The sequence below is a fragment of the Schistocerca piceifrons genome, chromosome 2 (assembly GCF_021461385.2).
Source record: "Schistocerca piceifrons isolate TAMUIC-IGC-003096 chromosome 2, iqSchPice1.1, whole genome shotgun sequence".
In the NCBI taxonomy this organism is placed as follows: Eukaryota; Metazoa; Arthropoda; class Insecta; order Orthoptera; family Acrididae; genus Schistocerca; species Schistocerca piceifrons.
This window is the reverse complement of record NC_060139.1, coordinates 302,299,290-302,326,284: the sequence shown is the minus strand read 5'-3', so window position 1 is coordinate 302,326,284 and position 26,995 is coordinate 302,299,290. Positions and strand designations below refer to the sequence as shown.

General features: G+C 39.5%; 1 protein-coding gene and 1 non-coding gene across 3 annotated transcripts in view; one reads left to right on the top strand and one right to left on the bottom strand.

Annotated features, from left to right (window-relative positions):
* LOC124777586 (sodium-independent sulfate anion transporter-like) overlaps nt 1-26,995 on the bottom strand; it is a 314,736-nt gene that overhangs the window by 57,504 nt on the left and 230,237 nt on the right. For both annotated transcript variants that reach the window (XM_047253041.1, XM_047253042.1), the window contains exons 3-6: nt 25,868-26,063; nt 3,809-4,029; nt 1,295-1,460; nt 1,050-1,214 (exon numbers count right to left, since the gene is read on the bottom strand). In XM_047253041.1, the coding sequence (XP_047108997.1) occupies nt 1,050-1,214; nt 1,295-1,460; nt 3,809-4,029; nt 25,868-26,063 (748 nt within the window). The remainder of the gene's footprint in view (nt 1-1,049; nt 1,215-1,294; nt 1,461-3,808; nt 4,030-25,867; nt 26,064-26,995) is intronic.
* Trnat-ugu lies at nt 25,336-25,410 on the top strand. The gene has a single exon. It is a non-coding gene; the product is annotated as a tRNA-Thr (tRNA).

Here is a 26,995-nt window from a genome sequence, read left to right as displayed (position 1 = left end):
TATTCAATATGAAAATTCCTCTCAGTTCTATAGAACCAAAAACAATTAAATCCATGTGCGCATGTGTTTCTCTCATTACTTACTCTGGCTTTTATCAGATGAAGCTACATTTATTTTTCAACACTGAAAATGAAGGAAGAAAGGTTAATGTTAAGTCTTTTTAGCAGCAATGTCAATGGAATCCACACAGTAACTCTGGTGGAGAAGAATGCAAGGTTGAATCAGCTTGACATTTTCCCATCATAACTTAATGTAACATGGCATCATCTAAATCAAAACAGCCAAAATGAGATCTAAGCCCTGTGCTTTCAAAATCTGAGTTCAGTGCTTTCACATTTGCATCAACATGTCCAGTAGAAAAGAAAATGTATGTGTTAACTTTTTTCATGTCTTTACTTGTTGATAGTTTTTATGATATGAACATTTTCACATAATGGACATAACATCATTCATAGAAAATCTTTATATTTTTGGGCCAGATGAGCAGATGTTAGCAACTAATTTTTTTATAGATAAATGGAACAGCTTTTACAAATGAAATGTGCTACAGTTCTTACCATGGTACCTTCATTGACCCACATATCATTGTTCAGACAGATCATGTTATTTGTCCTATTCTCTCCATATCCACAAAAGTTATCTTTTGTGATGGAATCCGTTTTTGTTTCCTTATGCGTGTGTGTTTCTTAATCATATATTTTAAAGCACATTATGTAAAAGATATTAGCAGCATGATGCTAAAGTAATAGTTATCTGAAAGGAATTTGACAGAAAGTAAAATGTTTGCTTGTTGTATAATTTCAGTAGGCGATTTAAATGATTTTATTCACAAAATGTGTGACTGAATTTGGTAGATGTGTAACACAATAAAAAGAATAAAATGTATACTTTTTAGAATCAGATTAAAATATGTTACAGCACTGGAATTTCTGTCTCATGAAATTGAATTTGTTTATTGTCTTTTTTCCTGTACCAGTTTCATAGTGGGATAGTTTATCTGCTATTATCATACTTTAATCTATGTAATCTGCATATTAATAAATACTTACAAAATGCTTTTGCAATTGCCACATTTCCCAGTATGGCAACGATGGGAACAACTGCGAGGCCACTTCCAAGATAAGAGCACATATCACCAAATGAAAGTGTTTTATTGTCAAATGAAGTGCTGAATGGTGGGGGAGTTACAGTTGGCAGGCCAGGTTCTATTCTTCCTGCATTAGTAAACAAGTAATTAGTGTTGGATATGTAAAACTCCAGTATTTGAATCAGATCATACAGTTTCATAACATACCTGTGAGAATGAATGGTATTTTTTCATCTTCACTAACATAATAAGCAACAGCTGTGCTTATAATGACAATGACTGCATTCCGCCATGTAGAAATGCACCATATAAATTTTGAAATGATTCTCACTGTCAGGGAGCTGGTATCCTTAAATTTTAGGTCCTTAAGTTTCTGTAAGCAGAAAATAGTGGAGTAGTGTAATTGGACAGATAAAAAATCTACTCACCAAGTGGTGGCACACAAAAAGGTTTATTTAATGTATGCAAGCTTTTGGAGCCAATGGCTCCTTCTTCTGACAGAAGAGTTGGAGGGAAGGGGGAGGGGTGAAGGGAAAGGAGTGGAGAGGTTTAGAAAAAGAGGTACAGTTCAGAAAAGTCACCCAGAACCCCGTGTCAGGGGAGGGTTACCAGACAGGATGAGAAAGAAAGAGTGACAGAATTACGTAATACATGTATACCTTTGTACTTAGCTAGATTTATTGTAATTTGGTGTTTCATCATCTGTGTTGAAATGTTGAGTACATAGTTAAAACTCAAAAATTAATTCACAGAAATACTGTAACTGTGTCAGTCTCAGCTTAAGATGAAACAATGTTACGTGCAGAAAAACACAATATTCTGTATAGTGGAAAAAGATGTTGCATTAGGAAATAGAAGCATTGGAGAGAAATCAACAAGGAGTAAGCTAATAGTTATTGATACATTCATGGCCAGTGCCTGTTATAAAAGAGTAACATAACAGTATTGAGAATCTGACACAGTAATTTAATACTGAGAGGACAATTTAATAGGCAGGAATCTCTATGTAATGTCCCACTGATTGTGGGAAGATCTTATTCGTACATGATTTGAGAAAAAACAAATGATCTGATCACATTACAAATGAACTATTCCTTGCGGTGTTTTTATGCACGACTTCTTTTCAACCTTGAACTGTGGCAACTTTTTTGAAAACAGATCAACACAGTGACAGGAGATGAACAGTTTACTACACACTTGCAATTTTCCAGGAAATGTCTTACAGGCCTACAAGATCTAACATGAAAATATGAAACAGATGTTGCAAATATATGTACTTATTAAATATGGTATGTTTGGTCAGTCAGTAGTGGTAGCCTTCAAAGTATGACCCAGCTGAGTCCAACACATCTGTATGGTTCCATACTGAGGAAGACATTTCTAATGTCATTTTCCTTAAGGCTCCACAGAATCTTTCTTTTTTCACTTTCTATCACAGCTTAAGAACACATTTTTAGACTGCCTCTGAGTTGATCAATTTTGATTAAACTTATCGCATCCTAGGGACACAGATCAAGGTTGTGATTATAGTCGTGCACTAATATGCTATGACAGAGTATTCTTTAGAAACTTGAATGTATTTTTTAAAATTGTTTTTCAGACATTGCAAGACACTATTAAAATATGATTCTAGTCTCACTGTTTGATTACATTTACTCCTTATTAATGAAACAGCTTTGTGGAGGCTATCCCTTCATGAATGGAAACAATGTGATGTTCAAACTGAAAAATATCAGTTTCTGTGCCGCACATAGATGGAGTGCTGACAGGCAGCATTATCTGTGTTTCAAGAAACAGAAACCAGCTAACCAAGACGAAACTATCAAAAGTCAGACACTCACCACAGGACTATCTCCATTTAAAAGTGAGGATATAACACATTTCAGTAAGTGGGCTGGTGGCTTACTAAGCCCATACAATCTATCATCCAACAACAGTATTTTATGTTTCTAGTCATGTGGTGTGATTTTCACTGCACTTTTTTTCTGTCATGAGTATTCCCACCCTGTGTCAACCTATTCATTTCAAAGGAGCACCTGCACCATATTAATCTCTGATAATTACTCAGTTTGGTGATATTTGGATTATCAGCAGCAGGTCATTCATAGGCTTCAAGAGAAACATTTCTCTCTGAATCTTATGTGATATGGCATCTATTCAGTTCCTACTGATTTGTTGATGTGTGGCTCTCTTGGTCAAGATTGAGTCTTGATAACTACTTGGTGCTTCCACTACTCTTAATAATTTACCATTGAGCACTGTAGTAAAAAAATTTCTGACACCAATTTTTAGGGAGGTGTGAAGGAAATCTGTTCACTTCTTGCCTAATGTGAATTAGACATATATCCTTCAGCAAAACCATTCGGCAAATATTTATAATGATTGTGTGGGAACTTGCTAGGCAGTTTATTTTATGTATTGTTCCAAAGAGGTATTTATTATTGTCAAGTGACTGTATCTCTCAGTTTGGATTTATGCACTCCTTTTTGTTATGTACTGAGTACCACAGAATGAGTCTGGCTGATATGCAATCCATCTCACCATCTAAATTTGTTCTCTCTTAACAAGAGTTTTCACCTAACAGTTTATTTCAAATTTTGAAGTTTTGGGGTAGCATAAAAATCTTTCTTATTAGGAGTGACCCAACTTTTATAAATCTATGTTAGCTATCATTAGCTTAAGCTTCTGCCTTGTAAATAAAACAGCTAAAAATCATCTTACCCGGAGTGTTAATAATGCTGTAATGCAGAAGAGTGACAGTATAGCATCCCAGAGACGAGTTGATCCAATGTTTTCAAAGATTGCAACCACTGTCTCAGCAAAATTGTGACCCTTGATGCTTAGGCCCAACAGACCCTTGACCTGTGAGCATGCTATAATGAGAGCAGCAGCAGATGTGAAGCCTGTCACAACTGGGACAGAAACAAACTCCACTAGGAAACCTATAAGAAAAAAATCAAGTATCAGACACCATTATTACAGCTACCTATTTTCTATTGAACTACATAAAATTATTATTTCAAATCTTGCTTATTGCTGTAAAACCTTAATTTATTCATTATTGTGGAGAGCACCATAAAAATTTAACAAAGTGACCACCTAGAAACTTTCAGTGTTACTATTTTAAGAAAAATGGAAGAACTATTATTGTTATGTCAGTTATTGTAACGGATAGTATACATATTTATGTGTGCATGCATGCAAGCACACACACACACACACACACACACACACACACACACACACACACACACACATCATACCACATATCAAAGATAAAATTAAAACATTCATTAACTGTAGCTTTATTTTTAATGTGAGCCATCATTTCACTGTAGACACTGGCGTATCTGTGGAACACACACACACACACACACACACACACATGTAGACACTGGCGTATCTGTGGAACACACACACACACACACACACACACACACACACACACACAAATGGCTCTGAGCACTATGGGACTTAACTTCTGAGGTCATCAGCCCCTAGAACTCAGAACTACTTAAACCTAACTAACCTAAGGACATCACACACATCCATGCCCGAGGCAGGATTTGAAGCTGCAACCGTAGCGTTTGCGCAGTTCCAGACTGAAGCGCCTAGAACCGCTTGGCCACTCCGGCCGACACACACACAATACACACCACAGTGGCATGTGTGTGTGTGTGTGTGTGTGCGTGTGTATATGTGTGAGTTTTCCACAGATACTGTACCAGTGTCCTCATGATACGCCAGTGTTTACAGTGAAATGCTGGCTCACATTAAAAATAAAGCTACAGTTAATGATGTGTGTGTGTGTGTGTTCCACAGATACTGTAGCAGTGTCCTCATGATAGGCCAGTGTCTACAGTGAAATGATGGCTCACATTAAAAATAAAGCTACAGTTAATGAATGTTTTAATTTTATCATTGATGTGTGGTATGATATGAGGCTAAAGAAATTCAACAAAATCTGCAAGAATATTTCTTGATCCAGATTTAGCATAAAGTACAGGATTGTAGAAGTAATGTTGGACATGTCAGACTAACATAACATAACAGGACATAGAGTAAAAACAAAAAAAAAAAAGTATATACATATAAACATTTTACACTACATTTAGCTGATTGAAATACATCTCAAGTAAAGTTACGGTTTTTTTCTACTTAGAAATTCTTGCGCAGAGTAATAGCAGGGCTTTGTTAGCAGTGCCTTTAGGGTCATTCCACATCAAAGGGACCAATGTTAGAAAGTGTCCCACTTGACCATCTCCAAAGCTAATGAAATTTGGTGTGAAGGTTCTACATGGTCTTTGATGGTTATATACCAAATTTCAGACCACTATCTTGTGTGGTTGAATTCTTAGAGGATTTTAAAGAGAGGCTACTCACCTCTGCATCATGTACGAAGGTGAAAATGTCCCAATTTCGCTAGGCCTTTTTAAAACTTCTAGCAAATATTTCCTCATTAAGTTCCATAATTAATTATTTTTATTCGAGTGTATAAGTCAGTTTCAAACATTATTTTAATACATGACATAAAAACAAGTATAGTACAAAACACAGCAAATTTGCGGAACGAAAATACTGAAAGGTCAGTTCCATTTTTGGTTAAGCACTTCTACAATTTTGTCAATGACAGATTCAGGATAACTGTATTGTCTTCCTGGTGATTATGATGATGATGATGATGATGATGATGATGATGATAATGGGGCTTCTAAAGTCAGGAATCCAGCAGGTATCTCTAGCAGACAGCCAATGGAAGGAATGTGCATGACTGTTTGGGTGCATAAAACTGATGAGGACGTCATGTTGTTCATGTGAAACTTCACACATTTCCAATTCACCAAAAATTTACATAGATACAAGTAACATACTATCCTGGTTGTAAACTTGGAATTGAGACTGCTGGAATTTCTTCATCTGCTTCAAAGGTGTCAACTATGAATGCTGTAGCATCATTGGAAACTCTGCTTATTCTGAGCTGATTACAATTAATTGATTTTCTCTTGAACTGAAATTTGGTGTGTAACCATCAAAGACTGTATAGAGCCTCCACACCAAATTTCATTAGATTTAAAGATGGTTGAGTGGGGACCCCTAGTCCCCTTTATTTGGAATGACCCTTTAGTCTGTTATTAAATATTGTCTTAGGGACGATGTGTATTTCTTTTGACATGTTACTGTATATATAATACCATAATGGTTTACACTTTTCTGATACAATGATGTTCTGGAATACATTTGGGGGATATCTAATTGTGCTCTAGTGTCATATGTGTACATCCTCATCCAGCAATAGTTTATCATTTTTCGTAAGATATAAACATGAAACATAACTCCAAGCTCAGTAAAATGAGGTGTACAAGATTCTATTTTTAAGGCCAGAAATTATCCTCAGGCCTCATTTTTGCATTCAAAATACAGTTACACTCTGAGTTGTATTTCTTCAGAAAATGTATTTCCTCAGAAAATGATTCCAAAACAAAGCTGTGAACTGAATTGTGCATAGTGTGCCTGCCTCACCATCTACTTTTTGTAGTTTTTAATATCTTCAAACCGTAGCACACTGTTGAGAGTTGCTTTGACAAGTTACTTACACCTGTATCCCATTTCAAGTCTTACTGAACCCACAGACCCATGATTTTTGTAGGTATAGGAGCTAGGTTGTCACAGCTGTTTTTGTAAATTAATTCAGTGAGCCACAGCATGAATTTTAATGTATGTCAATAATTTAAAACAAATATTTGGTCTGTTTATGGGGATTAATAAAATTTATATACAATAATGTAACCTCAAAATTTCCATGATATTCTGATGAGGATTAGTAGTAGCCTTGTATGGAAATGTAACAGGTAAGATTAGCAATATAAACAACAGAAAGATGGAAACTCTTGAAATGTTGTGTTACAGAAAAATGCACTTGGTGAGACAGGTATTCCAATTTTGATGATGCTGATGATGATATTGAATGTGGGGAATGATAATCAGGATTCTTATGAGATGTCAGCATGCTAATCTTGTGGGGAGGGGATGATGGCTGTCCCACAGGCAGAGTTGCTTATAAGGCATTAAAATCCACCTGCAAATTGTAAAAACTGTGATCATGGTACACTGAAGAATCACACATAAAATCAATTACTATGAATACGAAACTCCCTGAGCAAGCTATCCATTCAGAGCATGTTGACCTCCCCTCCCCAACACTTTAAGGACAAGGCCCAACATTCCACAGAATTTCAAAACCTGTATTACACTGGTGAGAATGGTGGGCAGATCACCAACCAAAGTCATGATTGCCATTATGCCAGTGTTTACCATAAAACATTGATAGCTAAAACATGCTGCACTGCAAGCGGCACACTACAAACTTCACAGAGTGGTGGACCTCCCCACATGTTTTAATTGGCAGTGTTCTATTCACAGTCTGTTGAGCAGCACTTTCTTCCACTAGTATGGTTAGCATGAAGTCCACCATGCTTTCATGTTCGTTTTGACTGACCACAGTTTGTTGCTTGCCTCTTACAACATTCAGTTTCCCACTGACACATGATTAGTTTGTGAAAAAATGAATGACTATGTGCAGGGTGACAGCACATCAAAGCACAAAACCATCCCAATGTGCTTAATTGGCTGCTTTGTTGGCTGTGTCATCTGTATTCTGATGTGTCTTGGTGCCCAGCAAAAGACTATCTACTTGCCTTAGTGTCAGATTTGCTGTAAGGTGCCATGTATGATTTGAATCAACTTGTCCACTGGATACATTAAGTGTACCACTTGTATTGCACTGAGTGAGTCACTACAGATGAGAAACTTTCAACTGTTATGCCTTTGTGTCTGCTCCAGTGCCTTCAGAATTCCATATAAGTCTACATCATAACAAGAAAGACATATTAGGGAAAACAGCTGAAAACCAGATGGCATTTCCTTGCTGGGCTCTATCTATATATACAATTATAAAACCATGATATGTACTTAAAGTTAAAGAAAATTAATTTGTAATAACAATCTGGTGTACAAGTTTTCTTGCACTCTGTCAGGTTTAAAATCACCATGGGCCTCACCAAGGTGGCAGGTTGTCTATTCCTGGCTGCATATTTAGAGATCTGATACATACAGATCTGTGAGACAGTATTCTGGATGGTTTGGCTACATGTTGCCAATTTCTGAACAGCTCCTCAAAGTTGGAATGGACTGCCACACTAATTGCCATGGCTAAGGTAATCCTAAATGCCAATGGCTGTACCACAATGGTAACACTGATTCTTGTCAGATCACCAAAGTTAAATGATGTCAGGCTTGGCTAACATATGGATGGGTGACCATCCGGCTCTGTTGAGCACTGTTGGCAAGCAGGGTACACTCAACTCTTATGAGGCCAATTGTGGAGCTACTGTAGCCTACTGGGCCAGTCCAAATAGGGTTCAGTCAATATGCTCAATAAAACTGCAGGGGACAGGATCTGTTAGTGCCCCAAATATTCAATGATTTGATGCTTTTTTTCCATAGGTCTTTCAGGTGTGGTAGCCAGATGAATTTTGTGTCATGGGTAGATTGAGTAACTAGGCTATTTTCTCTCTATTAACAGAAGGGATAGATTAATAGGAGACATCCTGAGGCATTAAGGAATAGTTAATTTGATAATGGAGGGAAGTGTCTTTGGAGAGGGGGGGGCGGGGTTGGGGGGGTTGTAAAGAGAGACCAAGACTTGACTACAGTAAGCAGCTTCAAGTACATGTAATTTGCAGCAGGCACGCAGAAATGAAGAGACTTTCAGGGGATAAACTAGCATGTAGAGAAAGGTTACAATAGTATGCACAATTCAAACCTGTTGTGGAGAGCACACAGTGTATGGTATCGTTTTCTACACTTTTTATTCCTTTTTGGATTTCATGAAGGAAGAACAGTTGTCTTTACACATCCATTTAAGCCTGAATTTCTGTAATTGTATCAGTATGGTCCTTACACATTTTATATCTGGGAGAAAGTAAAATACTTCTTAACTCATATGACATGCAGATTCTCTGAAGTTCAAAGACAAGGCTCTCTGTGACTCAAAATATCCCTTCCATAGCGTCTCCCATTGAAGTTTGCTTGTTAAACATTTCTGTGATGTTGTTGTAAAAACTAAACAACCCAATTCTAATCACACAGCTCTTCTTTGAATACTCTCTGTATAATTTATTAACCCAATTGAGTAAAGATCCCATATTCATAAACAGTGCCTAAGAAGTGATCAAACAGGGATATTCCAAGCTACTGCATCTGTGGTTGAATAATACCTCTTTAGGGTTTTATAGTAACTCATTGTCTGATATCTATTTTCTCCATGTCTATAGTTATGTGACCATTCCAAATTGAACTGTAACAGGGAGATACTTCTGGGTACTTTGAAGGACGTGACTGAGCCTCATGAAAAATTATTGACTGTGCAGTTAAACATTGTCAGGTAATGTAGTCTATTTACTCACATTAAATCACATGTATATTTTTTGAGAAGTTGCTGCCAGCCTTAATACCAGCCACTGACCATCTCCAAGTCTTCCTAGATATAGTCTAGGTCAGTAACAATTTTCTAACATCACACCCTTGAATACGGTGTGGAAAAAAACAACCTGATAATAAAATGAGAGTAGTATAGGGGATGTAAAGTACAGCAAAACTTTCAAAATAATTGTAGACTGGAAATGCATCTTTATGGAGACATGGACATAAAATGACAGCCAGTCAGCAACAGGCATGTGTGTGCATTTAAACTAACTGGCATCAAGTAATGCATGTTATCCTAAAGAGTGCAGTTACTAATTAAACTGTAAGAATCCAGAGCGTCATAGCGGCAATACTGAATAATATTCTCAGGCTTTCAGCTGCATCATGTAGTTGAAAAGCCACAAGCTTTCAATCAAATATACACTATGTGATCAAAAGTATTTGGACACCTGGCTGAAAATGGCTTACAAGTTCGCAGCATCCTCCATTGGTAATGCTGGAATTCAATATGGTGTTGGCCAACCCTGGAGTGTTGCCTGAGGAGAGGTACTGATGTTGGTCGATGAGGTCTGGCATGAAGTTGGCATTCCAAAACATCCCAGAGGTGTTCTGTAGGAATCAGGTAAGGACTCAGTGCAGGCCAATCCATTACAGGGGTGTTATTGTCATGTAACCACTTTGCCACAGGCCATGCATTATGAAAAGGTGCTCAATCACGTTGGAAGATGCAATTGCCATTCCCGAATTGCTCCTCAACAATGGGAAGCAAGAAGGTGCTTAAAACATCAATGATATGACTGTGCTGTGATAGTGCCAAGCAAAACAACAAGGGGTACAAGCCCCCTCCATGAGAAACACAATCACACCATAACACCACCACCTCCGAATTTTACTGTTGGCATTACACACGCTGACAGATGACGTTCACCAGGTATTTGCTATACTCACACCTTGCCATTTGATCACCACACTATGTACTGTGATTCATCAGTCCACACAACATTTTTCCACTGTTCAATCGTCCAATGTTAATGCTCCTTACACCAAGCCAGGTGTCATTTGTCATTGCTGTGTGGCTTATGAGCAGCCGCTCGGCCATGAAATCCAAGTTTTCTTACCTCCCACCTAACTGTCATAGTACTTGCAGTGGATCCTGATGCAGTTTGGAATTCCTGTGCAATGGTCTAAATAGATGTCTGCCTATTACACATTACGACCCTCTTCAACTGTCGGTAGTCTCTGTCTGTCAACAGACAAGATCAGCCTATAGACTTTTGTGCTGTACATGTCCCTTCATGTTTCCAATTTGCTATCACATCAGAAACAGTCGACCTAGGGATGTTTAGGAGTGTGAAAATCTTGCATACAGACATATGACACAAGTGACACCCAATCACCTGACCATGTTCAAGGTCTGTGAGTTCCGTGGCGTGCCTCATTCTGCTCTCTCAGGATATCTGATGACTACTGAGGTCGCTGATATGGAGTACCTGGCAGTAGGTGGCAGCACAATGCAGCTATTATGAAAAATGAATTTTTTTGGGTGTCCAGATACTTTTGATCACATAGTGTACTTTAGACCTTGTGAAGTCACAATGGTCAAGTAGTAGATCAAAAAATTGTGGTATTTTAAGCAGCTGACATGGCTGGCAACTGAACATTTAATTCTCTAATTAAATTAGCTGAAGATAATGGTTTCCATCAGTTGAAGCCAAAGCTAGCCAAAATCCTATTCTTGCCTGGTTTGGTAGAAATTTTCTGTTATGTTTTCTTGGTAAAGGCTGACTATTAAATTATGTTTGCTAAACGTATGGCACCAAAGGAGGATGGGTGGGAACAGAGAAGTGTAGTGGGGGCAGCTGCTTTTCATGAGAATTCATTTGGTTTACAAATACGAAAATGGACCTGTAACAGCAGCATCCATGTTTTTATGTCCTAAAATACCTGGAAAATATTCACTAAAATGAGCTGAACATATCGATAACATGACGTATAAATGATAGAAAACATACAAGAGACTAAGAACCATAAGGACCTAGAGCACACAGTCACCAATTTTGAGATTGTAGCATGTATGCATGCCCCTGAGATCTGCTGATCTTATGGTGAACGAGCATTGTCTATTATCTGTAGCACCATACTGCATGTATGAACATTAATGGAGTTGCCTCGAATTTGCAATGTAGGAAAACACAGACTGATACTTACCATAAAGAACAGGCCCAACTGAAAAACATTTACATATTGCTTTCGGCCACAGCCTTCATCAGTGAAAGAGAGACACTCACCATTCACACGCACAAACAAGCATATCTCACACAAACACAACCACAAACAAGTTGGAGTTGGCGGTCGTGTGTGAGTGAGGTTTGCTTGTTTGTGTGTGTGAATGGTGTGTGTGTCTCTCTTTTACTGTTGAAGGCTGTGGCTGAAAGATATATGTAAGTGTCTTTGAATTGTGCCTGTCTAGAACTGGTGCCTTCTTTACGGTAAGTAGCAATCTGATTTTTCCGACGTTGCTGATATTCCTACCTGGAGTTTCCATTGTTTGATTTTTGCCTCTCGTATTTCTTGGATATTCATTTGCATATGGTCACAAAGCAGAAAGCATAATTTTGTTGCTCTGTAGTACTCAATTGTTATCTAGGGTTGTCATCATAACTCAGCGTCTAATACTTCACAATCGGAGTTGTATCGGCAGTTTTATCTGAACCTCATGCGCCAGAATGTGCTTATTGAAAATGATGATAATGAGGACCATGAAGCATTGGAGTAGGTCATAACTGTGTGTGTGTGGTGCAATTAGGATCTGTTCTTTATGGTCTGATTCTAGTTTCACATTAATTACTAACTTAACAATTGTCAAAAGCTGTTACTATCACTAGCTTTGATATGGAAATGTTGTGAATTAACATTAAAAATAAATATAATCTTAAACATTAATTAATATTTCGTAACATAAAGAAGATAAATTATTTTTTAATGAAAAATGTAGGTTGTTGAGACTTGATGTAAAAACAGGTCAGACTGATGAGAGTGGTGGTTTGTCTGTAAATTTGATTTTCACAAATATCTATTTTTCTGAAAACCTTGTTTATTGTGTGCTTGGGCCGTTATGGTCCTCAGCGTAAAGTGAATTATAAAATGAACTAAAGAATGAAAAAGTTTGTAGGTGACTGGAAATGAAATTAAAAAAAGGATAATTAATTTAAAATCGCTGTATTTGAGTTAAGAAACCTCATTCTTTGAAGATGTATGAAAACTATCGTACAGCCATCTTAGAGCTATTACAGTGTATGTATGCAGGTCAGCATGCAGAGGTTATCGAAAACGAGGGATGTATGTTGTCATATACATGTGCTGGTAGTTAGAAAATCTTTCAACAGTTTTTGAAACAACTGAGAGTGCACATTGATATTTTCCTTTTAAAAACGAATCTAAAAAATCGACACCGATGTTTCATAAATAAACATTTGGCACATGTCAGCACGAATAACGCCTGCTGCTTTGTTTCTGAGGCCATCCTCATCTCCTTTTGGTGGATGGCTGGTCCGGTGAGGGCTACTAGCATCTCACGTGGGATGCAGGCTAAGCTGTTTATTTGTAGCATTGTATCCAGGACCGGTTGCGGTCCTCTGGTCTGGAGCAGAGTGGAAGACCTAAACCATAGGCAAAGCTGACGACTCTGTGACGGTGTCCAATGCGAATTTCTCGACCTCCGCTAGGTGGAGAATTGTAGGGTTCCCCTTAGTGGAATAGGTGTGTGCTACACGCAAGGAGCGGATACTAAGGTAGCAGAGCACGTGTGCTGTGCTCAAGAGTTTTTTCTTTTTTTTGGTTTTTTTTTGGGCGGGGGAGGGGGGGGGGGGGGGTGTAGAGAAACCCTCCTTGGGATCAGAGACAACTGCCTGGCAAAATCGAAGTTACATCGGCCACAAGGTTCTCAGAGATCGAAATTTTGGAAAGCATTCTGTAATTCGAACAAAGCAGCGATCGGTATAAAATGCTAAAAATCAAATATAAACAGTTTCGGTCGCGTTTTCAGATTTTTGTTCATTAGCAACCGCCTTCTGCCCTTACCTCATACCATATTCACGCTTTACCCCGCCGTTATGGCTGCTGGTGGTGGCAGACGGAGCGAAGTCCATAGAAGCCTGGAGATGGTCTGAGGGAAGGGCCGAAACCAGTTGCTAACGAATAAAAATGTGAAAACACGATCGAGACTGTTTTTATTTGATTTTTAGAATTTCTTCTCAGAGATCGGATATGGGAAAGGTTAATATGATATTAGTAAACTACAGGACCAACCAAGGAAAGGTCCCAGAATCGCATATTCGAGATTGTAATGCTCAAAGATTATCAGGAAAAGAAAGCTGGTTCAAACCGGAAGTGAATAGCGATGAAATCCTAGGCTCAGATTGGAATATTTATCGTAAGGATAGGTTAGTCACCAATGGTGGCGGTGTATTTATTGCAGTAAAGAACTCAACAACATCTATCGAGGTTATCGCGAATCCCGAATGTGAATTAATCTGGGGAAGTCAAGCATCAAAGATCGGTAAAAAACGATAATCGGATGCTTTTACAGACCACCTGGGTCAGGATCTGTAGTGTTAGAGCGCCTCAGAGAAAACTTACAGAATATCATTAGCAAATTTCCTAATCAAGCTGTTAAAACGGGAGGTGACTTCAGCTTGTCGGGTATCGATTAGAAGAGTCATGCTATCAAACCTGGTGTACGGCAGGGATTCGTCTGACATAATTCTGAATATCTTGTCCGAAAATTACTTCGAGCAGATAGTTAGAAAACCAACTCATATAGGTAACGTCTCAGACCTCCTAGCAACAAACAAACCTAAACTTTTCGAATCAGTTATCACAGATGAAGGTATCAGTGATCATAAGGCAACTACGAGTACAGGTTTTGCAAGAACTACTATATCAAGAAAGGTAGGAAGATATTTTTGCTTAGCAAGTATGTCAGCATTCAAATTGAAGAGTATCTGAGTAGTCAGTATCAAATATTCAGAGATGAGGACGAAGATGGGTAGCATAAACAGAAAAAATTCAAAAGCATCGTTCAAAATGTCTTAGACAAGTATGTCCCAAGCAGGGTCTTACGTGACAGGAAACAACCACCGTGGTTTAATAGCCATGTTAGAAAATTGTTGCGTAAAGAAGAAGAGCTTCAGTTCATTTTCAAGAGAAGTCAAAACCAAGCTGACAAGCAAAAGCTGAACGAAGCGAAAATGATCGTAAGGAGAGTAATGAGGATAAGCGTTCAATGACTTTGAAAGTAAAATTTTATCAGACGATCTGAGTAAAAACCCTAAGAAGTTTAGATCTTACGTAAAATAAGTAAGCGGCTCAGTCAGAGACCAAAAATATTTAGGAGTAAATATCAAGAGCGACCTTAAGTGGAGTGACCAAATAAAACAAACAGCAGGAAAAGCAGATGCCAGACTGAGACTTGCCAAGTAGGACTAATAGAAGAGATAGAGAAGATCCACCGAAGAATGGCGCGTTTCGTCACGGGATCGTTTAGTCAGTGCGAGAGTCTTACATAGATGCTCAACAAACTCCATTGGCAGTCGTTACGAGCCTCCGCCACACACCATTAGGTGGCTTGCGGAGTATGATATGGCAACGGCCCTGCCGCAGTGGATACACCGGTTTCCGTGGGATCACCGAAGTTAAGCACTGTCGGGCGTGGCCGGCACTTGGATGGGTGACCATGCAGCCGCCATGTGCTCTTGCCATTTTTCGGGGTGCACTCAGCCTCGTAATGCCGATTGAGGAGCTACTCGACCGAATAGTAGCGACTCCGGTCAAAGAAAACCGTCATAACGACCGGGAGAGCGGTGTGCTGACCACACGCCCCTCCTATCCGCATCCTCACCTGAGGATGGTCGGATGGTCCCGATGGGCCTTTGTGGCCTGACGACGGAGTGTGGAGTATGATGTAGATGTAGATATTACACTTCGTACAATGTCGATACAAAAATCGCCGTTAGGTGGCTCACTTAAATCTTGATAACCTGCCATTGTAGCAGTAGTAACCGATCTAACAACAGCGCCAGGCACTTGTCTTAACATAGGCACTTCCGACTGCAACGCTGTATTCTGCCGGTTTACATGTCTCTGTATGTGAGTATGCATGGCTGAATCAGCTTCTTTGGCGCTTCAGTGTATTAATCCTAAAGAAAAAAAAACGAATAGTACCTTTTTTGTAAGAAATATAATGTAGTTCGTTTTGAACTGGAAAACATTTTCGCTAGGAGCCGCGATTTTATATTTGTTCAAGAAAAACTAAAAAGAAATGCTCTTTAAGAGCCCCACAAACCCAGTGCTCACACCCCACCGGTCAGGACTTTCAGCATGTTGTTTGGGAGACTCCCTTCTAGCATTGTGCAAATATTGCGAGTACAGAATATTTTCGCCTGATTTTCCTTCATTGACTGGATTATAAGCAAGATTTCCATAGTACGGTTTCCGACTCGGAAATGTTACTCTACTAGGAAACGAAAAAGTCGCTCTCCCATTTTCCAAGTCACAAGGTGCGCACATCTTTACAAACCTCAAATGGCTCTTGGTGTAACGAAACAGATGCACGACGAAACACACTCAACAAAAGCTTGTTTAGAAATTATAGAGTGCAGCAATCAGTCGTCCGTTTTTAGATTTTTATACACAAATCCAGATATCGGCTAGTAGCTGGCCATTCTCAACGCAGTATATTTTATTCTCAATGCATTTAAGTCCCTGTTGTTCGGGCGTCAAAGAACAGTGACTGACGCCCGAACAACAAGGACTTAAAAATATAGTGCATTGAGAATGGCTAGCTACTAGCCGAAATCTAGATTTTCGTAATAAAATCTAAAAAAAGGACGATTGATTGCTGCATTCTGTAATTTATAAGTCACATAACAGCACCCACTTTCCGAATGGAAGGTAGCCTGATGAAAAGCTTGCTTCCTAAAAATTCAAATAGCGGTTATCCAACTGTCAGGTGTCTGTTTTAAGTAGCATATCGCCTTACGTTTCTTTTCGTTTGCTGCAGGAGGTTTCATTTGTACCGTATCCCCAATAGGTACTCGTCGGTAGAAGTACGAAGTCGTCTTGGGAACTAATGCCAACCTGTGCGATCTAAAGTGCGTGGCGCTCAGTGATTAATTGTTGTACAGCAGCCTTCATTTAATTAATTTTATAATGTCTAGTGCAAACAATTAACACATTTGAGCGTGAACGACTGTGTAATGTGCTTTCATGAAACCCAGTTAATCGATAAGGCACGAGAGTTTTTTCGGCAGTGAGTGAAGTTGTCTCATTTTTCCATAGTCAACAACGACTTGTAAGTGAGCAATGAGGCGTGGATATGGTTTACTCAAAACTTTTTGCATTGTGGAGTGTAAAAGCATAGTCAACAGAGTGACTGATATTCGTAAGATTTCTTGTACTCCTTAAATGTATAAAAAGTGAAACGGAGGGAATCGAAAAATATACTATCTGTGATAAAAATATCACAAGAAAAGGATGGCTTAAAATAAAATATCTCTATTAATAATCCCAGAAATTGTAGTGATGGAGGAAACATAGACCTAGTCAGTACCTCTGCTGGCTTCAACCGCTTTGATGAGTAAGGATAGTAGTCATTTGGTAAGTATTTCCGTTGTCGGGAATTACGTTGGAAAAAAAAGGAGAGTGACGATTCCCTAAGCATAACACTTTACTGATTCCATGGCAACTATACAAAAATTATACACTGAGGTGACAAAAATCGTGGGATAGCGATATGCACATACAAAGATGATGGTGGTGTCGCGTACACAAGGTGCAGGGCAGTGCATTAGCGGGGCTGTCATTTGCACTCAGGTGATTCGTGTGAAAAGATTTTTCACGTGGTTGTGGCAGAATGACGGGAATCAACAGACTTTGAACGTGAAACGGTAGTTGGAGCTAGACGCTCGGAACATTCGATTTCCGAAACCGTTATAGAATTCAATATTCCGAGATTCACAGGGTCAAGACTGTGGCAAGAATACCAGATTTCAGGTATTACCCCCCCCCCCCCCTCCCCAAATCATGGACAATGCCTTCACATAACGACCGAGAGCAGCGGCGTTCACGTAGGGTTGTCAGTGCTAACAGACAAGTAACACTGCGTGAAATAACCGCAGAATGTCGGACGTACGGCGACCACATCAGTTTGGACAGTACGGCGAAACACGACGTTAATGGGCTATGGGAGTAGACGACCGACGCGAGTGCCTTTGCCAACAGCATGACATCGCCTACCTGGGCTCGTGACCATATTGGTTGGACACTAGACGGCTGGAAAATTGTGGTTTGATCAGATGAATCCCGATTTCACTTGGTGAGAGCTGATGATAGGTCTTGAGTGTGGCGCAGACCCTGTGAAGGGTGGACCCAAGTTCTCAACAGGGCACTGTGCAAAGTGGTGGAGGCTCCATATTGGTGTGGGCTGTCCCCTGGTGTAACTGATCCGATCATTGACCGGAAATGATTATGTTCGGCTACTTGGAGACCATTTGCGCCATTCATGGACTTCGTGTTCTCAGACTACGATAGAATTTTTATGGATGACAATGCGCCATGTCACCTGGTCAAAACTGCTCGCGATTGGTTTGAAGAACATTCTAGATAATTCGAGCGAATGATTTGGCCATCCAGATCGCCAGACATGAATGACATCGAACATTTATGGGACATAATCGAGAGGTCAGGTCGTGCACAGAATCCTGCACTGACAACACTTTCGCAATTATGGATGGCTACAGAGGCACCATGGTTCAGTCTTTCTGCAGGAGACTCTCAGTGACTTGTTGAGTCCATGTCAAGTCGAGCTGCTGCACTGTGCTGGGCTGCAAGAGATGCGACACGATATTATTAGGTATTCCATTACTTATGTCACCTCAGTGTAATTTCAAGAAGAATGTTGCATAAGAGATCTTTCCGATTGGATATGCTGTCAGCATATCCAAGGTTGGTTTATTGTAAAGCAGTTAACCCTTGAGTAGTCGCGCAGGTGACGTATCTCATCCAGCGACTTTCCTTTAATTATATTGTCGCCTACATGGTTTGTCCACAGACATGAATTGATGTGTAGTCGAGTCGGCGTAAGTTGACCTCTGATAATTGGCTGTTGTCGGGCTTTCAGCTACTAAGTGCAAACGGTTGCTGTCGAAAACAATAGCCATCTATAGAGCTCCGCAACACTGAGTCCTTCAGAGATGTTTAGAAAATCGCGTAACTTGATTGGCTGCAGCAGGCACGCCTAGCTGCTACGCCGCGCGACGCTACGGTCGCAGGTTCGAATCCTGCCTCGGGCGTGGATGTGTGTGATGTCCTTAGGTTAGTTAGGTTTAAGTAGTTCTAAGTTCTAGGGGACTGATGACCTCAGAAGTCAAGTCTCATAGTGCTCAGAGCCATTTGAACCATTTTTAGCTGCTACGACAGCCCGCTGCAACTTTCAGCGACTCGACTGCAGGTAGCTTCTAGTTCCACTTTAAAAGTCAGTATTTCACCATTGTTGTTTGAACGTGGCTACTGTTAGAGTATAAAAATAAGTTTATCCACACTGTGTGCAGGTTAAAGGTGCCCTTTGAAAGTTGCGTGTGCTTTACCAGCCACGTATAAAGCATAGTAGTCATAATGGTAATTTTGTTTATGTTATAACAAACAAAAGTAAGGTTGCAGAAGAATTCCTCCCAATAAAATCCTGTGAAAGTAATATAAACTAATTGTACTAAGCTGAAATAAATGGTTCTTGAATATTGTTTTGTGGATTACGTGATTTGCTTTTAAGAGAAAAACAAATTTAAATGTATTTTTGACGATTTATTGCAGTTTAGAGTACAATTAGGTGATGGAACATTGCAGAAACATTTTAGAAATGCCATATATATTTCTCACAGAAGTCAAAATGATTTACATTATAAATTGTGCAGTTTTATGTCATACATTATCTCACAGGCTGTGCCTGAGCACCAACACGGTGTAATTTCCACATCAATCGATATCGAAATCAGTGTTGAAGCTTGTAGTAGTGGTTTGACAGTGCAAACTGTGGGAAGTATTATCTGACCGAAATTTTTAAAAAGAAGAAAAACAGTTAATTGATATAATAGGGCTTACGATGGGGCCAACAGAAACTAACGTAAATAACAGGATAACGAGAAATCTGTAAACGTAAAACCAACTTTTACTATAGTGACACTGTTAGCTTGTTCATGTTTATAGGCGGTAATAAAAGCGCACTGTAGAAACCAATAGGAGAAAATAATGAGCAGATAACGAGGTCCTCAAAATTTCTAAATCAAGAATATGGGAAAAATGATTTTCTCCTGTTAATATGAAAACATGCGGTTGCCCTGGGCTAAAAGTACTGTTACGCTATTGTTTTCTTAAGTTAATAAGTTGTACTGCAGAAACAGCACAACAGTACAGTAATATGTAGTGCAACGTTATTAATAATCTTGCAATGTTATTAATCTTAAGTCCACATGCTTTACAATGACTCTGTGTTTGGAGCACCTGCTGCTATGGTTTTACCATTTTTAGCAACAACTCCACAAACAGCTCACAGCACCATGGAAGGGGGTGGGGTATGTTTTATGTTCATGTTTTGAAAATATTTTAGTCAGTTTCTTTATATTTTAAAATAATGAAAACATGTTTATAGTATTTAACGAATTCCTCTACCACATTCCATATCTGTCTTCGGTTTTTCAGTTAAACTTAACTTAAAAATCTAAGTTTCATTAGCAGATGTGATTTTCCCAAATGTATGTAGTATTCAACATTTCTGGGTTCAAGGCCTTACTTACACATAAGTGTCTCATTAAAAAGTCTGTTTGGAGTCAAATTGAATTAAGATGAACGAAATTTACATTTTTATAATTTTCTCTGGTGGTCGTAAAGTGTGTTGACGTTGCCCAGAATGTGCTAAAAGGAATTTCGAGGTTCTGGACTCTAATTGCACATGATGGACTCTTTAAAACGGTATTGCTAGTATAATTAAGCAACAGTTAAAGAATTTTGTATTTTTAATTTTTTTTTCAGGTGGGCTTAAAATACCCTCCCTCCCTCCCCCCTTGGAAACGTGCTTTATTTAAAATGCCTTGGTATTGCTAGGGTTAGCCCGCTACCGTTTTGTGGGTAGCAGATGTTATGTGTGACCAGTGGCTGCTGTGGCTCGCTTGCGTGACTCTATGTTGTGCTCACTTGATGGCGGGTGTGTGTTACATGGCACAGGGGGTTTTCTGTTGCCCAACTTTGTAATTACTGACCGTCCGCCCTAGAGACATTACGGTTTTAACTATGAAGGTTAGGACTTCTGTATTCTCTGCCATTTTGTTTAGCATGTTTTAATGTTTATATACATCTGATGATGTGGCTATAAGCCATGAAACCGGTAGTGACTTAATAATGTTGATTGAAAATACAGCTGTTTCCGGAGTTCTTACTAAAAAAGATCCACACATTTCAATTTTTGGTAATGCACGGAAAACATGAATAAACTTTTGCTCTATCACGTACAGTAAGTCACTAAATTACTGTACTTGCTGGAATAAACTAAGACAATGGTGAAATAGAAAATTAAATTTTAAACACTCTTTTTCACTCAAATCACATTTTTGCACTAAATGCTTAAATCATGCCTCCCACAAGTGTATTGGAGTGCAACGACCACAGTATAAACGGAGCTGTGCTAAGGGAATGGCGAGGTAGGCAGCTACCGGGAGCGCAGACACAGAGGGGGCTTTAAAATTGACAAAAGAGAAAAACAAGAAAGAAAGACACTGTAAGAAATAACTGAGAAACGTAGGTGTGTTTTTCTACTCCTCGCGTTCCCATCTCTTGCTGACGGGAAGGAGCCTTTCACTCGACTCGCGACTGTAAATGCACATTGTTGTCCCCGTGTCGTTTCGTCCAAGTGACATCCATCAAGAAACGCCTGCTACTATGACTGGAATATAGGATAATAATATGTAGAAATATACGTTTAACTAATATTTATCCAGCTAATATATTGGAAACACCAATATTTTGTGGCGATATAATCGGAAAATATTATTTCGCCATTTAGCTCACAACAGAGAAAACTTAGCTCTAGTTTATTTTCAATATTGGTTCAAAATGGTTGAAATGGCTTTGAGCACTATGGGACTTAACTGCCAAGGTCATCAGTCCCGTAGAACTTAGAACTACTTAAACCTAACTAACCTAAGGACATCACACACATCCATGCCCGAGGCAGGATTCGAACCTGCGACCGTAGCGGTCGCGCGGCTCCAGACTGTAGCGCCTAGAACCGCTCGGCCACTCCGGCCGGCATTCAATATTGAAATAGTTAAACATAAGAATGGTGCCTGCACTTTTTTTTCGTTTGAGTTTTTAGAGAAATTTTGACTGTCGGCCGGCCGGAGTGTCCGTGCGGTTCTGGGTGCTACAGTCTGGAACCGAGCGACCTCTACGGTCGCAGGTTCGAATCCTGCCTCGGGCATGGATGTGTGTGATGTCCTTAGGTTAGTTAGGTTTAATTAGTTCTAAGTTCTAGGCGACTGATGACCACAGAAGTTAAGTCGCAGAGTGCTCAGAGCCATTTGAACCATTTTTTGACTGTCGGCAGTAGTGTATTCTTCTTACTCGAAAGTAAGGTTGGTAGAAAAGTTTGAAATATAATTCTCGAGACGGCCGGGGTGGCCGAGCGGCTCTAGGCGCTACAGTCTGGAACCGCGCTACCGCTACGGTCGCAGGTTTGAATCCTGCCTCGGGCATGGATGTGTGTGATGTTGTTAGGTTAATTAGGTTTAAGTAGTTCTAAGTTCTAGGGGACCTCAGCAGTCAAGTCCCATACTGCTCAGAGCCATTTGAACCATTTTTTTGTAATTCTCGAATTGTGAAAGGGCAAGAAAAAAAGGAGAGAATAATTCTTGAAAATGAAGACACTTTTCCAGAATTATTACTTTTATGGATGCCACCTCCTGGACAGTTAGCAAATAATCCATCCACAATGTGTATCAGATAGCTAGGAAGTATTTAACAATCGAAGGGGCTTCAGTTGCGACAGGAAGCCTATTTTCAATAGCTGGTGAAGCGATTTTTGCTCAGAGAAAAGATTAAAAGCAGAAAATTGCAGTAAATTAATTTTTTTTAATTTCCTTAGAAAATAAGTTTCTTCTGTATTGTCTGTATTCTGAGTGTTTTTCCTGCCTGGTATTTCATACAATGTAGTATAACTTTTTCTATTTTTTTAATATTAAATTTGGTTATCCTTACTTTTTTTATTGATCCAGTTTCAAATAGCAAGCGAAATCGTACGTTACGATCTGAACTCTAAACCTTAATTAATGGCGCAGATATGTCGGTAAATATTATTCGACCGATCGTCGATATCGATACCTAGCGCTACTATATACGATTATACGGAATATCGATATTTATCGTTCGATGTCACATCCATAATTGCCATCGAACAGGCGTCTGTTGCCAACACCGTGTTTGTGGGAAGACTACACTTCGTTCACACAGCTGTGACCTACACAGGAGTTCTTGCTGCTACTGCGCTACGTTGTTATAGGATCTCAGAGGTCGGCGAGCGGGTGCTGAGGCAAATGCGTCATTGGACTGAAGGCTTCCGATTTTTGCCGACTGAGTACTGAAGCGAGACGCGATGGTGGAGGAAGCAAGCAAAAAAGTGGAGGGGATATGTCGTTCACTTGTTGCTCCATCCAGTACTTTTGCTGCTCCCAAGTTTCGGTCTGTATTACCTCATGTGCTAATAAAAAAAGAATTCACAAATAATTGCTTGTCGTTGGGCCTACAGCCAGTTGAACACATAAAGGCATGCTTTGCGAGTGCTGACGGTTGCACTGCTCAAGCACTGGTGTCGCAACACCAGTGTAAGCAGTCCGTACTTTATGTAATGGACACTTTTTTCTTATTCACATCCTAAATTTGACTTTAATGACATAAAAAGTGAGTTTTATTTGATCAAAGAAACGCAATGAAAACAAAATGATAATAAAAACAGAAATCTTTGAAAAAGATATTTTCTCAGCCCTTATTAATAGACCCTTTCTTTTGCTTCTAGTTAATAATTTATGCTGCATTAATAATTTATGAGAGAAAATAAAGTTTTCTATTATACGTCATACTAAAACTATGTAAAATAGCTGTCATAAACAGTAAAATATAGATTTTCTTCACAGTGAATGCCACAGCAATGAATTTATTAAAAGAAGGTGCCATTTTCGAATTTTTGTGTATTTTCTTTGTTCACAACCAGTTTCAGCCCTGTAGGCCAATCTCTAGTGATTTTGTTGTTCTGTACAAAATACAATATTTTACATTCCTGCCAGGAAGAGAAATGTAATAATGTCTACGTAAATGTACTTTAAATGCATTACCTGCAATAGATAATGTGCCATAATATAATATAATATCTATTTCAATATATGAAATGTTTTCTACTTCAGGTAAATGTATTTAAAATCCATTTACATTCACATCATTAGATTTCTATGATAGAGGTAATAATAATACATCCTATTACGTACAGAACCTCAAAATCACTTGAAATTGCCCTAGAAGATTGAAGCTATTCCTCTCCTCTGGCCCCCTCTCTCTGTCCATCTCTTCCAGCTCCTCCTTCCCTATCAGTTTTTTCTGCCCCCCTCCATCCATTTCTTCCTGCCCCCTGTTCTTATCCATTTCCTCCTACAACCCTCTCCCTATCTATTCTCTCCTATGCCCCTCTCTCCATCCCTCCTCTCCTTCGTCTCTCTCTCTCCACACCCATGCTCTCATGCTCTTCCTCTCTCTACCCATCCCCTCCTTCTCTCCTCCCTCTGCCCATCCCCTGCCGGCCGCTGTGGCCGAGCGATTCTAGGCGCTTCAGTCTGGAACTGCAAGCCTGCTTAAGTCACAGGTTCGAATCCTGCCTTGGGAATGGATGTGTGTGATGTCGTTAGGTTAGTTAGTTTAAGTAGTTTCTAAGTCTAGGGGACTGATGACCTCAGATGTTATGTCCCATAGTGCTTAGAGCCATTTGATTTCTGCCCATCCCCCCATCTATCCATCTCAACCTTCCACCAGCAGTGGGGCCCCTGCAAAGCAGGTCGATAAAGAAGGCTGATACTGCTCCAACACACCTGTCACACAGGGAAGCCCATATGGCAGGGTCTGTAAAATACATTTTTGTCATTTTCTCTGCTTCTGTTGGTGCTAGGTGGTTACAAACCCAACAGTGCTGATACTAGTCAAGTTTGCTGATTGCGTCGAAAATTTGGTTGAAGTCGATCCATCGGTTTGGAAAGAGATTCCAGACACACATACATACAACCATACTCATGAGGGGTGTTGATGAAGTAACGCAACACATTATTTTCCTCGATCCATTTTGGCTGAAAAAATGGGGAGTTTGATGGAGGACATCATGAAGTGTTCTTTTGGCAGAAAACTAGAGCTTGGCAGACGTTCATAGGCGATTGCAGAATGTCTACAGAGACCCGGAACTGAACAAAGTATGGTGAATCAACGGGCGAGGTGTCTATCATTATCGCAGCAAGATTGACCAAGATGTTTACGGGACTTGGTAGATTAATCTGCCACGAGTAATGAGTATGATGGGCAAACATCTATTAGGCGCACTACGAATGTAGTGGTGTGGACATGTTGGGAATGTGGATCTCACGGGGAGCGTGCAAGGGATAAGTCCCTGCAGACGCACTATCCTCTGTGCCCGTGGTGGCTCAGATGGATAGAGCGTCTGCCATGTAAGCAGGAGATCCCGGGTTCGAGTCCCGGTCAGGGCACACATTTTCAACATGTCCCCAATGAAGTACATCAACGCTTGTTTGCAGCTAGGGTGTCCATTTAATTATCATTTCCTTTCTTTCTCCCTTCCGTTTTTATAATACTAAACATGTATTCATTTGTGCTAATCTGCGTCATTCTTAATGCCCTTTACTGCTATTATTACTATTTATTATCTTATTATTATTATTATTATTTTATTACTATTGTTATTATTATTACTTTTATTTTTATTACTATTCTTCCTGTGAACGTTTTTGTAAAATCTTTAGTAAGTGTTATGGTCAGATGTAAGAGAGCACCTTAAGGCTCTAATCTGGCCAGGCTAAATAAGCAATAAATAAATAATTTTGTCATCCATAATATTGTTTTCTTTGTGAAAAACTTTTTATCCTTAGATCGCTACATTTCTTTTCTTGTATATACTAGTATCTAAGCAGTTAGACTAGTTCTTACCTAGTTGCAAAAGTCCGCAAAGCAGCTCCACACAGCCAGCCAAGAAACAGAGCAAAACAGCCAGATCAGGACTTGTATCGTGCGTGTAGGTTGATGTGAGTAAGGAGAGCAGAGCTGTCGGTCCAATGTTCACCTCCTTGCACGTGCCGAAGAAGATGTACACGAAGCTGCCAGCAAAGGCGGAGTACAAGCCATACTGTGAACCAATTGAGCAACGTGTTAGTAAAGCTCAAATGGCACACTGAGCATATTATTTCTGTTGGCAATGCAGCTACGCTTTTATTTATTCTTATACTATCAGGATATCTCATATACTTTAAAGAATCGAACTCCCGTATGCGAAACAGCTTCAAACGTCTGGGTACTTAAAAACAAGTTGTTGTGTATATATTCAATGTTAAGCGTGTAAGCGAGGAAAAGCTTAGACAAGGTTTGAAGATATGCTTAAAGTTTGTTGGAAGTCACTATGTGCTCTCATTGTCAAACATTAGATGAACATAGTATGGGTAATTAGCGCTCCATTTTAAGCAAAAGCAAGTTTTTCAAGTTTCTCAGTGTTTATGACGTAATATCTTCTGAGCTATGTTTCGGACAGTGATATAATTTTCCAGGTACATTCAGTGATATAGGTAGATAACGTCTGCATAGTGTGTTGCGAATAGAGTTAGTAATAAGGAAATGATAAACTGAAAACGTCGTGCCTGACATTGAAGCTTTACTGTATTAATAGTGAAAATGTGCTAATCCATAAACTTTTTTTCTTTCATCATTTTGTGTGGGGGATTTCAGTGAGAAGAAGTTTCGTAAAAGTTTGAAATTATGTTTAAAGTTTGTTGGAAGTCGCTAAGTGTCCTCAGTCTCAGAACAGGATGAATATAGGGCATATATTTGCACCCGTCCATTATGCTGCCTGAAGACAAACACACATCTTCAAACAGTAGTACTTGTCTTATTGTGTTGAACTTTTAACATAAGATTCATCATTTTCTCTGGGCCTTTGTCCTGATTCAACACAGGGTCGGCTTCGTTACTATAGATTTGGCGGTGTTCGCTGCAGAGGGTGGCCGGATGCCTTTCCTATCGCTACGCTGAACCACCCGGGATGGAATTAGTGTACCCCAGCTGCCT